This window comes from Rhopilema esculentum, chromosome 1, assembly GCF_057945365.1.
Source record: "Rhopilema esculentum isolate cy_ngs chromosome 1, ASM5794536v1, whole genome shotgun sequence".
Taxonomy (NCBI): Eukaryota; Metazoa; Cnidaria; class Scyphozoa; order Rhizostomeae; family Rhizostomatidae; genus Rhopilema; species Rhopilema esculentum.
In genome coordinates this window covers 2,916,602-2,933,514 of record NC_142815.1, presented here as the reverse complement: position 1 = coordinate 2,933,514, position 16,913 = coordinate 2,916,602, and the positions used below count along the sequence as shown (strand labels likewise).

Below are 16,913 nucleotides of genomic sequence, written 5' to 3'. Positions count from 1 at the left end.
AGAGAGAGAGAGAGAGAGAGAGAGAGAGAGAGAGAGAGAGAGAGAGAGAGAGAGAGAGAGAGAGAGAGAGAGAGAGAGAGAGAGAGAGAGAGAGAGAGAGAGAGAGAGAGAGAGAGAGAGAGGAAAGATTAAATCTATTTTTGTTTTGAATAAAGGCAGGTTGTAAGAGTCTGGGAAACAGGAAGGGGGCAGAACATTACAAAGTTTACAAGGTCTAGGGTAGAAGGAAGAGTTGTGTGATTGAGTTCGTGCGCTTTGGAGAAAGACTTGGAAAGGGTGAGCACTGAAAGAGTGTCTGGTATTGTGTGCATGTCTCAGGAGACCTGGGATTAGGTTCCTTATTGCATTTTAATGCCAGGGAATAAGGGCGTCTCGCTTTAACAAGTTATTGACAGGATGACGCAGTTTCGGATAGAAACTCAATGATACATCACACAAAATAATTCTTAAACTCAAACTGCTAAACCAAAAAAACAATCCCTTGGCTCTCATATTCAAATTCTTTTCCTTGCAGGGCTTTATAATCCGATGATCTTTAACATATAGCCTTATTTTTTGCCTCGCTAACTTTAGATACGAACAAAATCCTCGTTCATTTTGACTCTTGTATTTTAAATGTATAATTTACCGAATCTTGTCATTGGAATTTATTCAGCAACAAACTGAAAGTCAAATGCTTTGTTAGCAATACCGTGAAATTATTAAACCATGACGTCACAATGTAGTTTTTCTTGCCCATACCTCTTTCATCAGCCATTAGAATTGTGCCATGATCATGAGCGTTTTAGAGCCTCTCTTTATTTGTATATATTAAAACGCATGTTTTAGCCTATAGTCATATGCACTTTTTCTTTAAGGATTTCTTCGGCAAATGGCAACAACCTAAGATACAACTTACTGATTGGGAGTTCCTCTCTTTTCTGTCAAAAACTAAATTCGTATATCTTCCGATAATGTGTTACTTTACAAGTATGAACCAGTTCCCAGCCTTCCAGTTCCCTCCCCTTCGGTTCCCAATCTTCCAGTTTCCACCCCTCCGGTTCCCACCCCTCCAGTTCCCACCTTTCCGAAGATTTCAACGCATAACATAAAAGTTCTAACTACAATTTTGTCATCCCCTTCCCTTATTCAATGTTTTCATGACTGCCATATTGAAGCAGCCTCATTTTAAAACCATAATGGAATCTTGCTCATGTGCAGAAATAAAAATGGCGAATCTTCCAAAGAGAGCATGTTGTGGTGAGTAATATTTGCCTTATATGATGCATTTACAGTTACAAGCACGAAACTGCTCGCCCGTGTCTTTCCTTTTTATCTTTTGTCATGACAAGAGCTCTACTGAACCTCTAACAGGTTGTTATTACTTCTAATCTTTTAAACTTTGTTTACGTTTTGTTTGTTTTGGCCCGACTCGACTTCTAATTTTTTTCCAACCCAGAACGAGCTTTTGGAAGAGAATGAGATTGTCAATTTCTTCCTGGTCTCTTTTAATTGGTTATTTATCATTTAAATACTTAATAAAATACGTAAATACTTTTACTACATAAATACAGTCTTAGGATTTCTCATTTGTCAAGAAAGTAGGGCGTCGTTAGGGGGCGGCGTCTCACCCGCCGCAAATTATGTCTTCAGTTGTAGCTAAACGTACAACAAATTTTTTCATACTCATAATTATGTTCGAGACAATTTTGTCATATCCTATCACATAAGGCACAGTTGTTAGGAGAAATCAATGGACTACAGCCGATAAAAGCACCAAATTTCGCATAAATGTTTAGAAATTTTGTTACTTAGCCTGAATTTTTTAGGGAAATTTGAGCTTTAGCATGAAAAATATTCCACAGCGCCCCTGCCCTATTGAGAAATAAGAAGAATTGAGGAATGAATCAATTTGGTGGTTTAATAGTTGGTTGGTTCCCAAAATACAACCCAGAAACTGGGGCATAGTGCTATCAAAAAACAAGGGGGACTCTTGCACCAAATACTGCGAAAAACAATAGCAAAAGTAGAAATTGGCTACTTTTCGGCATAAACAAGGGGGCTCAGCCCCCCTGAGCACTACACCCCTGCCCAGAATATACGTTTGTTATTGTTACAACGCCGTGCAATTTAAGATGTTCAGCGTTAACCCATTGTTTCTATTATCTTCATATTATAATTATCCTTGTTATTGTTACAAAAATGCAAAGAAAGATCAGTGAAAATGCGGTTCTTTCTCCTTTATGAAGCGTTTTGAGTGCCCTTAAATTATGCTCTTCCATTATCGGCAAGATATTTGTAAACAGTAACTGCTTTGCAGGAAGAAATTGAGCTTAACAGGAAACCTACAATCGCTGCCAAAACTCTTGGAACACTTGTGATATTTTCAACATTTGCATGCCTCCGTTTCCCTCCACCTTCAAACAATGTTGTCTCACAGCAAAGTTAATAAATTCTTTTGTGGCAAACCTTTTTCTACCGATTGATGTGATATACTGCATCTTAAGCAACATTGTTTTAGGGGGAGGGGGGTTAGTCTATTGGAAACACGGGAAACATACGAAAAAAGCAAAAATTTAGCATAATATGTAGGTGTTCTAAGGAGTTTTGGCAGAGATTGTAGCTCAATTTTCCATTTGGACTCAACTCGAACTTTTAATAAAATCCCTCCACGTGTCAGGAAAAATCGTGGATGCATTAAATATGATCTTTGCTTTATCCAACATCAGATCTTATTTTGCCTAACTTTTATTTGAAAAGCTATTTCACAATTTTCTCCTAAGTTTAAGACGTTGCCCTAAATATACATATTAATTTTTCTATCTGTAGTTTGTTGTTAGTGATCATGTCAACATGAATTCATTATTTTCCCAGAGTAAAGGAAAGTGTCTTTTGACATAATGATGAATTACGCGGTTACAAGGGTCTTGGAGACTGTTAACATTATAAGAGAATCAATACTTGATATGTTTGACAATGTTTTGAAAGCTTTAAAGAAAGATCACTTCAATCCTACCTATATAGTTCATTTCGATGTACTTACACTTCAGTGTCATTAATCATTTAGTCCAACAATATTTTCATCCTAACAGAAACCTTGGGGTTCAGCTCAAACTTTTATCAAATCCCTCCTAATGTCAGAAAATGTCGCAGGTATCAATTCATGAAGTACACTCATTTTTTTTATATAAGAAACAAAGGTCGATGTTGAGTACTCCAGTTTTTTAATATTCTGGAAATTTCAATACTCATTGTTTCTTAAGAGTTTCTTAATTATGATGTCATGAATGATGTTATGAAATGTTCGTGACCTTTTTTATCACGTCAAGAGATTCGCTTTCGTTCTGATGCTGTATTTAGATGTGAGAGGTATGTTTTTATCACTTCTAAGTTCCAAGCCAACAGGGCAATCTTGTTCTTGGATTGGGGCATGGATAGAAATGTAGCTTTTTTATACCTGTCTTACGAAATACTGTTAGAGCAAGCTGCGCTTACAAGATTTTCAAACACAATTCTCGCAAATTATTCAGGGGCATTGCCCCCCCTGCCCCCCCTGCCCCTAGTGTCTACGGGCCTTTTTATCGTCGACGTCATAAAATGTCTGGCGAAATATAGATGACCAAGCTCGATTTGCTAAACAGATTGTCCCCAAATTAGACTGCACCAGGGATGCCGTTCTAATAAACTCTTAAAAAATTATCCCGGTACAACGAACGTCTTATTCAACGAACTCTCGTTATTGCGAACAAAATTTTAGGTCCTTTTATCTAAATTACTCTCGATGTAACGATGTATCTAAATTTTTTTATCTGTTATTTGATTTTGTTCGTTTATCACTTTTTCTTAGGAGAAATCGCTTTTGCCACCGGTAAAACATACATCGGCAAACATGCACTCTTTGCGATGCTCAAAATGAACATGAGATGCGTGAAAAAGTTAACACCTTTTTAAGGCTTTGCATTATTTCAGTGAAAATAGCCAACACACAGAAAGCCCAATTATAACGTGTGATAAAAAAGATTTTCATGTTTGATCATTTTAGTGTTTGAATCCAGCTTGTTTGTTTTGGGTATAATGTGCACAGAAGTTGGGGTTTTTGACACGTGTACTGCGAAAAGAACTCCAACAAAATTTTATTCGGTTTAACGAACTCCCGATATAACGAACTATTTTTGGGTTCCTTTCAGAGCTCGTTATATCGAGATTCCACTGTATTTGTGTTAAAGATTCTGTGTCTACGAATTGATTCAACAATTCTCTAAAGGCCAAGAGAACTTGCTCATTCATCGAACAGCAATAGCATAATAAAGGGTTAATTCACCTTGCCATTAAGGAATTCGCCAAACCGACAAAGACTGGTTTGTTAATGAGGTCTGAAACCTCCCACCCTCAAAGAAAATCTCTCTTAATATCAACAAGGGGGTTGAGCCCCCTCCCCCTGCAGTAGCCATCTTTTGAACAGAAAACTGTTAACATTACATGCTTTCTTTTATGAGAAAATTAGTTTAGAATAAGTATTATATTTTTTTGATTTCCATGAAAAAAACATGATAAATCACAACTCCTTTTGTATTCATCTATGTTAATTAAAGAAGAAATAGTTGTATATATAACCGTCGAAAAGAAGAATTTCCACCTCTCTTCCAGAACTCTCAATAGGCAAGCGACACTGATTGGTCAACCTTTACAGTCATGTGCTCGTGTTTCTGATTGGCCTATTTCGATCCACAACTGGGTATATATATTTGGTAGCGTAGAGTTTTCGATCTATGTTCTGACGTTTTAAACTCTGAAGAGTGTCAGACGAAAAGCTTTAGTTCACTAAATTTTTGCTTTTTTCAAAGCTATCATTTCCAGAACTTCAACAGCATTTGGCTTGTATCCCTAAAAGCAGATAAGAAATAAAAGACGAAAAGCAACTTAAATCTATTATGAACCTTTCTTCTAAAATTCTGACAAAAATTCTCTAAAAATTTAATGTTTACGAACAAAGTTTTAAATAATTTAATGACGACTGCTAAACAAGATGACGTAATTAGTTACCAGGCCTTGAAAAACGGTGAACAAAAGAATGAAAAGCAAGAGGAACTTATGTTTTAAATCGATTAAAGATATACGGGTGTGTTCAATTGGTGCATTGAATGGATATTGAAGTGTTCTGAGTAAAACAATGAGAAGCTAGAATTGTAAGGTGGGGTGGGGTTGGGGGCATTGGGGGGCCATGGTGGGAAAATTGTCTTGTTAACTTGAACTGATGGGGGAGGGGTGGTGATGTGTTTTGGGTAAACAATGAGAAGCTAGAATTGTAAGGTGGGGTTGGGGGCATCAGGGGTCATGGTAGGAAAATTGTCTTGTTAACTTGAACTGATGTGGGAGGGGTGGTGATGTGTTTTGGGTAAACAATGAGAAGCTAGAATTGTAAGGTGGGTTTGGGGGCATTTGGGGGTCATGGTGGGAAAATTGTCTTGTTAACTTGAACTGATGTGGGAGGGGTGGTGATGTGTTTTGGGTAAACAATGAGAAGCTAGAATTGTAAGGTGGGTTTGGGGGCATTTGGGGGTCATGGTGGGAAAATTGTCTTGTTAACTTGAACTGATGTGGGAGGGGTGGTGATGTGTTTTGGGTAAACAATGAGAAGCTAGAATTGTTAGGTGGGGTTTGGGGGCATCAGGGGTCATGGTGGGAAAATTGTCTTGTTAACTTGAACTGATGTGGGAGGGGTGGTGATGTGTTTTGGGTAAACAATGAGAAGCTAGAATTGTTAGGTGGGGTTTGGGGGCATCAGGGGTCATGGTGGGAAAATTGTCTTGTTAACTTGAACTGATGCGTAAGGGGTGGTGATGAGTTTTGGGGAAAATAATGAGAAGTTAGAATAGTTAGGTGGGAGTGGGGGCATTGGGGGCATAAGAACATGGTAGGAAAATTGTCATATTTACTTGAACTTACTAGAATGTAAATTTTTTTTAAGAGTAGATGGCGACTGAAATAGAAAATAAAGAGGAATGATATAATGTGGGTCGAAAATTTTGAAAAATAGGGGAACATATAGGGGAGGGCAGGAAATGAAATGAGGGGACTTGAGGGGTTGAAGGAAGCAGGAGCATCGAAGAGGGAATTGAGGGATCGCAAAAAGGGTAATGGACGTGAGATGGGCTAGGGGAAAGGGCTTTAATTTGACTCGAGGTCAGAAAATGGGAAATGGCTTGGAAATTGAAGGAGGGGTCGGAGAAGAGTGGAGGGTACACCAACAAAAGTGTGATGATCAGAGCTTAAGACATTTTTAAGTTAAAGCTTCATTATCGCATTGAATTAAGGTTTATTGAAATATTTTCTTGCACAAAAATCTTTTAGCCTAAAATTTCACAGACAAATCTTTTTCTCGAGGAAGCCAATTCAAAATTTGTTGAGAATCTAGTTAAAAATCTGCTTTCAAACGGCAAGGTCACGAAAATGAGGGAAGGGGGGGGGGGGCGGGTGAATAGTTGGTGCTTACGAGAAGAAATGCAAAAGTAAACTAAAAGAAATTAGCGCCTCCACAGCAGAACGAAAGCGAACGAAATGCAGTGAAGAATGCTTATTTACAAAAGTCAGCAAGTATCGTGAATCTTAATAAAACTGATTGATTACTTCTAAAAAAAGTTTGCATACAGTTGCTAGCGCTTACGAAGCGGGTCTTTCGTGTAACTTCGTGTCAACTGACATTGTCTATGTAATATGCACGAAGCAGAGCTGTCTTTGCTTTCCACGCAACTAACACTATGGATCGTATCTCACTTCTACAACAGCTATTAACTACACGAACATGTTACACGGGCACAAAGAGGCCATCAGTTTTGTGGGACATGATACATGAACGTCAGTATTTTACACGATAATTCGCACGCGTGTTGCATTTGTTAACCAATGTGGCAATATTCTCAGTAATAAGAACAATGAGGTACCATTACACGGTGATTCGCGTGCGTGTTGTATTTGTTAACCAATGTGGCAATATTCCCATTAATAGGAACAATGAGGTACCATTACACGGCAATTCGCACGCGTGTTGCATTTGTTAAGCAATGTGGCCATATTCTCAGTAATAAGAATATTGAGGTACCATTACACGGCGATTCGCGCGCGTGTTGTATTTGTTAAGCAAAGTGGCCATATTCGCAGTAACCAGAACCTTCATGCACGGTTACACGATAATTAGCACGCATGTCTGTTTTTCTAAGTGATGTGACCACATTTATCGAAACTTACGGGGCCTTCTGACAAGATAGTACGTACACTCGCACGCGCACTGAAGGGGCTATTTTCACTGCAGCTGACGAGATTTCTAATCACGCTTACACGGTAAACTACACGCGTGTTTATCTTCTACAATGAAGTTACCATAACATTGTCCTTTCCTTTCGATTTCTTCTTTTCAACCGAAGTAACAACTTTCTGGGTGATATGCTTCTTGCGAAATTTCTTTAACCCATCAGACGGTGTTTTCAAACTCGACCTTAACGGCTTTTTCCCTTCATTATCTTCCGCCTTTTTGTCAGTTCCGGTTCTCTCTTTACCAGGAACGTTGCTTTGGCCCTGGTCCGGAATGCTCGGTTCTCTACTTGGAATCTCTTGCATTGGTATCTCCTGCCCGGAAACAAGATGCGGGTCTTTTACTGGTGTGGCCACCCCATACTGTCCTTGCGGGCTTGATATAATCTTTTCTTGGAAAGGGTGTCGTTGATCATTTCCAAGAAAAACGTTTTCATTTCCAAGAAATTGCCTCGCATCACAATCACGTGAAGGAAGCAGCTCTTTAGAATGTCTCAATTCGTCATCACTTCTCAAACCAGCACGTGATCCAATTCTCGGATGATTGACTGTTGTGCTATTTTGGTACGCTGGGTTAGGCCACGTGGGCGGCATGACGTAACTCTGAGCATCTTGTCTTGCAGCTCGAAAACTATCCGATCGATTGACCTTTGAACTTTCAGGCCACGCATGCATTTGACTTGAACCCTGCTCTCCTTGACATTTTTTGCTCTTCTCGTGACCTTTACGAATCCAAACGTTCCCCGTTTCGTAACAATCGCATTGCCAAACGCTAGTTCCAGAATGGTTGTGTTTGCATCTCCTTCGAAGTTCTTCACGCGAACCTGGCAACGAACTTGATATTGTTTCGTTTGATCGCCGATGATACGCTTGCCGAACGTCGTAACGGGTTTCTTGAACGAAAACCTTAGGTGTAGTAGATTCCTGAACCAAAGGACGTTCCTGTTGTCTTGGAGGCGTACAGTCTTGTTTTGGGCGATAACCCAACGAAAAATGCGGAAATCTAACCGAATCTTTTACGATAGACAATGGACAATCGTCATAAGGCGACAGAAAATGCGTCTCGTAATGGGAAACCTCGTCGTAACGACCGATAGGCCTAACGTTGTAATAGGGCTGTGGTTTTGGCGCGATTTCCTTCCTTTCGTAGGCCTCTCCTCCGTAGCTGATTTTCTGGCTCAGCGGAGGCTTATGTGCATGATTGTGCCATGAAAAATGATCCGGTTTTGCAAGCTCTGAGTCGGTTACAGCATGAGAAGGCTGGTTTGGCAATTGGCTTGGATGACCGAACTCGGATATGGTATCAGACATTGACCGCCTATGCAGACAAAGACCCGGATTAGACTTCCGGTCCCTGAATATTGACAATGGTGAGTTCTCCGTTTCAACACGTGGCATTTGCTGATTGGCTGGATGTGGTGGCTAGAACAAAAGATTTAATTAATCAATAAAATCAGAGAAACCTGGAGAAATATTTGCTCGAACCAGCCCAGTTTACATCATTGTTCAAAGATAACATTACGTAGGACAGAGGCGCAATGATTACAATTTTCCTACCTTTTAAAACATTCAGTAAACAGCTCTTTGAAGACGTACAAATTGCAGCCACCTGGCAGCTTTTGAAAAAGCCACAAAACACTCTTTTTTAGAAGATTCTCCCCATGAAAAATCTGTCCATTGAATGTTTTATTTAGTTTTCCTTTTTAGCGATTCACTCTTTTAGAGGATTACCTTTGAGAGATTTCCCCTTCTCGAGATTCACCCTTTAAGAGATCTCCCCTCTGAGAGACTCTCCCTTTTATTGATTCTCCCTTTTAGAGTTTCCCGGTTCCCCTCTCCCAAAAACTCGTTCCTGTATAGACTGTTTTAATTAACAAATTAAATCTGGAATTGTTTTTAGAAGTTAGAAAGACGTTGTAATAAAATAATATGAAAATAAGAAATCAAATGAAGAAATATCAAATTACAAGAAATGTGATCCGTCTCACCTGCGACGGGGGTGAGCAGGATGATAAACTCGAGCTTGAGCTTCCGCGTCTTTGCCGTGTTATTATAGGAGATTCCTCTTTGATGATCATATTTTGCATTCCCTGTTGCAATGTATCGACCCCCTGTGGTGGTCGATTATGTTGAAATGAGCCATGCTTGCAATTACAAGAGTTTCCACTGTGGAGATTATTCCATCGATCTACTCGACTGCCATTAAAAAGAGCTGGGGAATCCTCTTGATTTCCTTCATGTGCACTATGGGGATTCTCCGATGAGTACAGAACCACTGTTGGGTCTCTGGCCTGTGGCATGGTGATTCCCCTTCGCGGAGGATCCTGGTATAGATCAGCGTAATAATGGGGCTCCCCATGCTTTACCTTTCGATGCACCTTCCGAGAATCTTCTGGTACATTCGGCAATCCTCGTATTGGCGCCTTTTTCGCTGTTGAGCTGGATTCATTTCCTGGAACTGTGGTTTCTTTCACCGCAAGTTTCTTACCAAAGAACGATTTATACTTCCGGTCCGATCGAAGATTGTTCTGAGAATTTCTTGATTTTCCAGGAAGCGTTTTTGACCTTTTGAAGCTGAATGAAGCATGTGACTCGTTATCTGTGCTGCTACTTCCGGGTTTGACAGCCATTAGGTTACGAAGGGCAGAGGCAGAGCTGGTTGAAATTGACTTGTGTTTCGAATGGACTAATGTTTTTAGCATCGATACAGCGCCCAACTCCCAAAGAAGCTCTTGATCTTCGATGCAGCGTGCGGATAGGTTCCAGAGAATCCCGCAAGCATTGGACACAACGCGGGTGCTAGGCGATCGGAGATGTGAGATAAGGACCTGAAGAGACAATAACAGACGATTTGATCACACAATTTTCATCACGATTACACAAAAAACTTCATGTTTGCAGACAGGGCTGCACAAAGGCACTATACTTGCTTATGTGACTTGCCGTAAAGAAGATACAACAGAGGACCCTGGACATTTATCGCCACGCTTTGCGAAGTCTTGAAAAGAATGGATTCTAAACGCTAACGGATAAAGCGGTATCCGTTATAATTAAATATAATTAAAGGAAAACATTTTATGGGACTAGATGTTAGTATAGTTAAAAAGAGAAAGATAGATTTTATATGCTTCAGGTTTGCAGGAAAATGGATAATGAACTCAATAATAGAGCATTGATTGAAATTGATATCTGATAAATATGAAAAAATCTTAAAATAGAATGATTGACTGTCTCACAAAAACTTTTTAATAAAGTTTCAGAATAAAACATAAAATATTAGAAAAATCGTTGATAAATATCGTGTTATTGGTGACAGATGTTATCGAAATATAAATATTGACGATGTTCGGCACCAAAGAATGTTTTATTTTCGACAACAAAATCTCTTTCAAGTTGGCTAATGCCTTGAATTTTGGTAAAATGACAAAAAATTACACAACAATCTCTTTTCACGTAATCAAAACTATTCTACCAAACCAAGACGATGATATTTGTTTAACAAATTCTAGTCTTTGTTGTTAAAAGTGTCCTCTGTAGCATGTTTCGTAGTTTTGTAGTAGCAAGTGAAATGTATAACATAACCAAAGTAAAACACGAATCTCCCCCGTTCAAAATGTTATAATTACAAAATTTGAACGAATTATGTGATTTTACAGGGGGTAATTACCTTCAAGCAGCCATGCTCTCTCAATATTTGTCTGTATTCAGGCTTGACAGCTATGTGGGAAGATATATTTCTCATGATCCCCCCGGCATTTTCTGCTATGACAAGACTGCGTGACAGGCTACGATAGTTCAATGCATAACAGAGGAATTTCAATGAGCCGGGGGTTGAGCATATTTCTTCTTTGTTATCAGGAGTGTGAGCCGAGAGATTCCAGACGGCGCTAAGGATACTGCGAATTGCTGCCTCGCTGCGGATATGCTGCACAGATGTCATGAGGCTCCGGGCAGTGCCAACCTAAAAAGAAGAGAGATCGCGACGAATAAGGTAAGCCATTAACTCTTTCAGAGGTATGGCACTTTGGCAACTAATAAACGAAAATAATTACTAATGCATCCAAAAACATACGATAACAGATCAGATCTTCAGCAAATATTTTTATCATTTTATTTTATTTAAATGATATTAAACTAAAACATCTTGATTTTATTTTCAAAGAAATACGCTCACGGTGTATTTATACCAAACTAACCTCAGCCAATGTTCTTTTCCCGTTTTCATCGGATTTCCACGAGACATTGCGCAGGATTCCCGCAGAAACCTGAACCAGCTCCTCCTCCTCAGACGACGACAGCCCCGCAAGAACAGCTTTCAAAGCCCCCTTCATTTCCAGCAATATATTTTTATTCCGACTATCACTATACGTAAGGTTAATTAGCGCCATCCCAGCGTATTTGCGCAGGGTAATACTGTAGGGATCTTTGCAATGCCCATTTGATTTGAAATCGACTTGAAGCAGTTCTGCAATCACCTGAAATATAGTTCGAGAATAGCATAAGCAAAGTGTTGGAAATTAAGGTTGGAAGAAAATCCTTTAAATGTACAAAAAATGTCTTTATTGTGGGCTCACAGAAATTTGAGGGCAGGAATATCTTCTTAACAATAATAATAATAATAATCTACCATATTTATACAGGATAGCCTTTTCAGTAAAGATAATACTGCTGTCACTAAGGGTCCTGTTAAAATAAAAGTTTGTAAAGTAAAAGGTTCAAAATTATAAGAGATTGAAGTTGAAGCTTAAAAAAAGTTTAAAAGGTTAAAAAAGTTACACTACAGAAGTTAAAAAAGTTACACTAAATATCTAGGTTTGTGTCCCTGCTAGTTGCTTTAAATCTCAAAAGTGATTTTTCAGTCTGTGCTTGCATATTTAATGAAAATCACCGATGTGTAAAGGCAGAGCTGTACACGCTATTATGTGTAAAGAACAGTTGTTGTGTGTCGGGATAGTTCCCTGATGTTAGCAGTAAGTGTGAAACTTGTAGTAGCAGCTTAGAGTCATCCTGTTTTAAACGCCAAAAAGCGTTTTTGAAAATTTAGACGAATTTTAAGTATTTTAAACTTAGGCTCGTTATTAATCATTTGATAACACATTTTTTCTTTTATGCAACCTTTATTTATTTTAATATGCAAGACTTAGTTGATTTGTAGAATTTTTCGAATATCGTGACCAATTGGATTCAATTCTACTATTAACAGAAACATGGTTTGTCATTAGGATAGGCTGAGGGTTGTTAAGAAAGTACTAGAGCGATTAACTAGAAATTACTGGTTTTTGACTGACGTAACATGAAGTAACTTGCAGTAACTACGAGATTACAATCACGATGAAGTGTTTAACTTTCTCGTTTACACATAAGAGTTTTTTGTCTGTTAGATACTCCACTGTGTTATCGTGATTAAAAACTATAAATTACAATCAAACCAAACTTCGCATCATAACATGTTCCTAGACCAACGAGAACTTCTAAAAGGAGGATAAAATTAAAGAAAAAACAATTTACTCTTTGTTTGTCAAGCACAGACTTGTACTTTTCAACCAAAACTTGCATTATGTAATCAAAAATAAATTTAGCAGCTAAGCCAAGATGGTCCCTTTATATTAGAGGTAGTAAAATCACCGAAGAGGGATGTTCCGATTCGGGCCTAAATTATCAACGACAAAACCAACCTGTAGCCCCCCTAGCTCGGTTATCGTATTCTTGTGTTCTTCCTCAAAGGATAGCTTCATCAAAGCTGCAACTGCGGGGCCTGGACCATGATCCCGCAGTGCAGGAGCACCTTTATGTGATTGATACTTTTCCATGTTACCACTGAGAACAGCCTCACTATGAGCACGAACAATCTCGATCAGACGCAGCACTCGTACCTCCCGACGTCCTTTACGGTCAACAGTTCCAGAGTTAATGATATTATGAAGGGCCCGGCCTGGAACATGAAGGACAATGTTTAGGATAATTGTTTTGAAATAATCATCTGTCAATCTGCTAGATATTTAAAAAGTTGTTAACCCGACAGATAGCAATGGGGATGAAAACAAACAGTTCAGATCTAGGGGATCATAAAGAATTATTTTACTAGATTTTGAAGAATACACGAGAAAGGGCCTAAACTTAAATTTGAGTGTTTTTTGCTATCCCTATTGCTTTAAGAACCTGCCCATGGTTGAGACTATCTTTCAGCTAGAAGCATCCACAACAAAATGGTATGCAAAAGATATGAAGGGCTGACAAACGTTTGCACAAAATGTTGGCCTCACCTGCTCTTTGTCTAGCCTCCCAATTTATTCCTTTGACCTCATATTCAGGATCATGCAACAACTTAATCAGTAATGGCAGACACCCTGACTGGCGCATGGCACTGCACGAATCTGTACTGCTTGACATCGCCAGCAGTGTCCTAGCAACATCGTCTTTGTCGTGTGTTCCCAGCATGCTTAGCAAGGAAGAAACCATATCGACTTTGGTGTCTAAGTTCTGATGCGATGCAGCGACACTTGAGAAGCTGACAACACTGGCATTGTCGGTGTTCTTTTGTTGCTGATCTTGGCCTGACTGTAGGTTTAATTGGCTGACGCTGCGAGGTTGGGGTTGACTGTGTGGAACCATTTTCTCCTGGTAAACAAAAAAGCTATTCGTTAACAACCAGGAGAACCAAATTGCTAAATTGCTCAAATCTTTCGGTTTTAAAAAGTCTCTTTCAAGACTTCCTTAGAAATGCAATCTTGAGGAGATTGACAATAAATGTATTAAGATAATAAACAACTAAACCCTTCCCCCTTGTCATGGTATTTATCCAATATTTCACGAAACAAAATCCCTCCGGCCACGAATGTAGTCAATACGTCACTTCAGAACATCCCCAACCCACCGACCACACCCCAACCTTATACAGCCGACATCTAACCCCCCTCCAACTACAAAGCCAATATATAATTTCCACACATCGGTGACACGAACTAACATCCCTTCCCTCCTGCCCCTATTCTTCCAGTATTTCATCGACTCACATCTCCCCACCCAAGGGCTAACTATACAGACAATATTGAATTTATAAACATCCGTCACACATACCAACATACCTTGCCCATAATATTAAAATTAGCATCCATCATACCGTCAAAAAACAACTCACTTCATTCATGCAGTTTTCTCTGTTTACCATATCCAGCAACCCTTGTTGCATTGCCTTGCTATATGTCTCTTCCATCATACCATGCATACCTCCATAATAGGCATCCAAATGCCGCTGCCTGCTTGTGTGATTCATTGGCATCTGGCCTTGGTGCTCTATAACCTGACGGTATGTAAGCGGCCCTTGACCTCCACTGTACATTGGCTTTTGACCTCTATAATATGCCACCTGTGGGTGCATGTGGGGATGCGGCATCCTGTGAGATACCGGATGTGGTACTGATGGCTGTGGCTGGCGCATCATGGGTGGTTGTCCCTTGTAATGCAAGTTTGGATTCATCTGAGGACCATAGTCCAACTGGTTTGTTACTTGACCTCTCATCTGACTTGACATTTGACCTTGCAATTGACCTGACATTTGACCTTTGTCATCGTAATGACCTACGTATGGTTGCACTGGTATTCGTGGAGGATGTTGTTCAGTATTGAAGTTTTGAGGTGGATTCTGATAGGGTGCAGCTGGCCTGGGGTGTATCATGACCTGTGAGGTATTGTAATTTTGCTGAGCAGAGTCGAATGAGCCGGTATGAAAATGCCTTGTACTTAGCTGCATTCTCGGAAAGCTTTGCTGACTTGGCAGATTTGTGCTCCCACCTGGAGGCAGTCCCGGATGTTGGTAATTGCAAGGTTGATTGTGATGGAGATATGGGTTCTTCAAACTTGTATTTATCACGTTTGATTTAACTGGTTCCGGCTCAGGGGCTGTGGCAACTGTTTTGGGACCAATATCCTGGGGCTTTGACCCTTGACCCTGAACTGGCTCATGACCTTCAGCTTCAGAGATTTCCGCATCAGATGCCTCAGAACCGTCGGGATCAGGTGATCCTGGTGCAGTGATTGGAACAGAAGTAGCTGGGTTCACAACTGTTGATATATCAGTTTGATTTGATCCAGATGATTCCTTTGATGACCAACAGTGATTGGGTGATCGGCTATCATCATCTTTGTCCTGTTCAATGATACATTGGTCGTGATCTTCCTGGTAGTGGGCATCTGATTTTCCGACTTCTGTGTCTGCTAATGCATTCTAGATAGGAAATAATGATTTTTGATACAGTGATAAAGCAGTGATCTGATACAGCGATACAAAAGTGATTGATACAGAGACAAGGTTTGATACAGTGATTAGGCAGTGATTTGATCCAATATATAAACAAAGTGGTTCAATGTAGTGATAACGATCTGGTTTGATACAGTGATTAGGTAGTGCTTTGATCCAATAGATAAAGAGAGTGGTTCAATGTAGTGAAAACGATCTGGCTCGATACAGTGATTCGGCAGAGTAATTTAAAAGAATGAAATCTTGTTCAAAACAGCTCATTAAACTCTTTATGCAAAACCTGCAAAACCTGAATTTTGCCAGTGCCTTTACTCAAGGATAAAATCGATAGCTTGAAACCCAATAACTCGAAAATTCACTATCTCGAACCATTAGTTGGTCCCCAGGATGTTCGAGCTATCGGAAGTTTACTGCACTGTCTCGATTCCCTAGAACATTTTCCCTGCTTCTCAGCCTCTCTACTTTCAGTATACAATATTATAAATCATATTTGAGAATATATGAGCAATGGCCTAAGCAATGGTCAAGGATCGGAGTATTTATTGCATTTGACAGCCTTTCCAATGGGCCTAACACACTCCTGATTCTTATTCTGAAGTCTCAAATGACAAATGAAGCAACAAGCACCCGTATTTCAAACGATATACTCCCTTACTCAATTACCAATATACAACTATTCAGGGGGTTCTTACTTCTGCTTCTTGCTGCTCTTGCTGTTTCTGCTTCTGGTCCTGCTCGCTACAAAAACCGCTGTCCCTGCCAGGTGGGCCTGCAGCTGCAGCCTCCTGTCCATTATTACCAGCCGCCGTTTCATTTTGAGATTTCCTTTGCTCCTGCGCCTTCGCCTCAGCATCCTCAACACCAGTTTTACGAACTTCTTCTTCAATAGCACGCTGCTCCTCAAGAGTCAATTCTTGGGCCGATTTATCTGCGTCGGGTTCCTCCTACAAGAAACCAATCATTCAAAGCCTTGAGTCCAAACCATAGCCCCCGTCTTTGGAGTGAAAATGCACATCAAACTTAAATGTCATCACAAGATACTTCCACGGCATAAGGGGGGCTGAATTCCCCAACAAAAGATGCATTCTTGTTTAATACCCAAACAAGAACATCTTATCAAAAATTCTCATTTCAAACAATTAAACTAAATTGAAAATTCTTCATAGTTAGGCAACCCTGCTAACAAGTTGCTGTCAAGTTACTTTAACTGAAGCTCCCATTTCATATATATTTCATATTTGACTCTTTGAAGGTAGGTTGCCTTTCAACATGAGCTGATTTTCAAGGGGCTCTCCGATAAAAACATAAATTACAATCTGTAAAAAATTAAAATTAAAAGTTGCTAGCCAGTATAAATTAAAATAAAAAC

The 16,913-nt window shown here is 39.6% G+C and overlaps 1 protein-coding gene across 1 annotated transcript in view; it reads right to left on the bottom strand.

Annotated features, from left to right (window-relative positions):
* Window positions 1–4,899: 4,899 nt before the first annotated feature.
* LOC135690373 (uncharacterized) overlaps window positions 4,900–16,913 on the bottom strand; it is a 30,213-nt gene continuing 18,199 nt past the window's right edge. The window contains exons 16-23 of the mRNA XM_065207901.2: window positions 16,237–16,488; window positions 14,426–15,511; window positions 13,551–13,905; window positions 12,963–13,219; window positions 11,484–11,762; window positions 10,955–11,248; window positions 9,276–10,115; window positions 4,900–8,709 (exon numbers count right to left, since the gene is read on the bottom strand). Coding sequence (XP_065063973.2) covers window positions 7,342–8,709; window positions 9,276–10,115; window positions 10,955–11,248; window positions 11,484–11,762; window positions 12,963–13,219; window positions 13,551–13,905; window positions 14,426–15,511; window positions 16,237–16,488 — 4,731 coding nt within the window. The 3' untranslated portion in view covers window positions 4,900–7,341. The remainder of the gene's footprint in view (window positions 8,710–9,275; window positions 10,116–10,954; window positions 11,249–11,483; window positions 11,763–12,962; window positions 13,220–13,550; window positions 13,906–14,425; window positions 15,512–16,236; window positions 16,489–16,913) is intronic.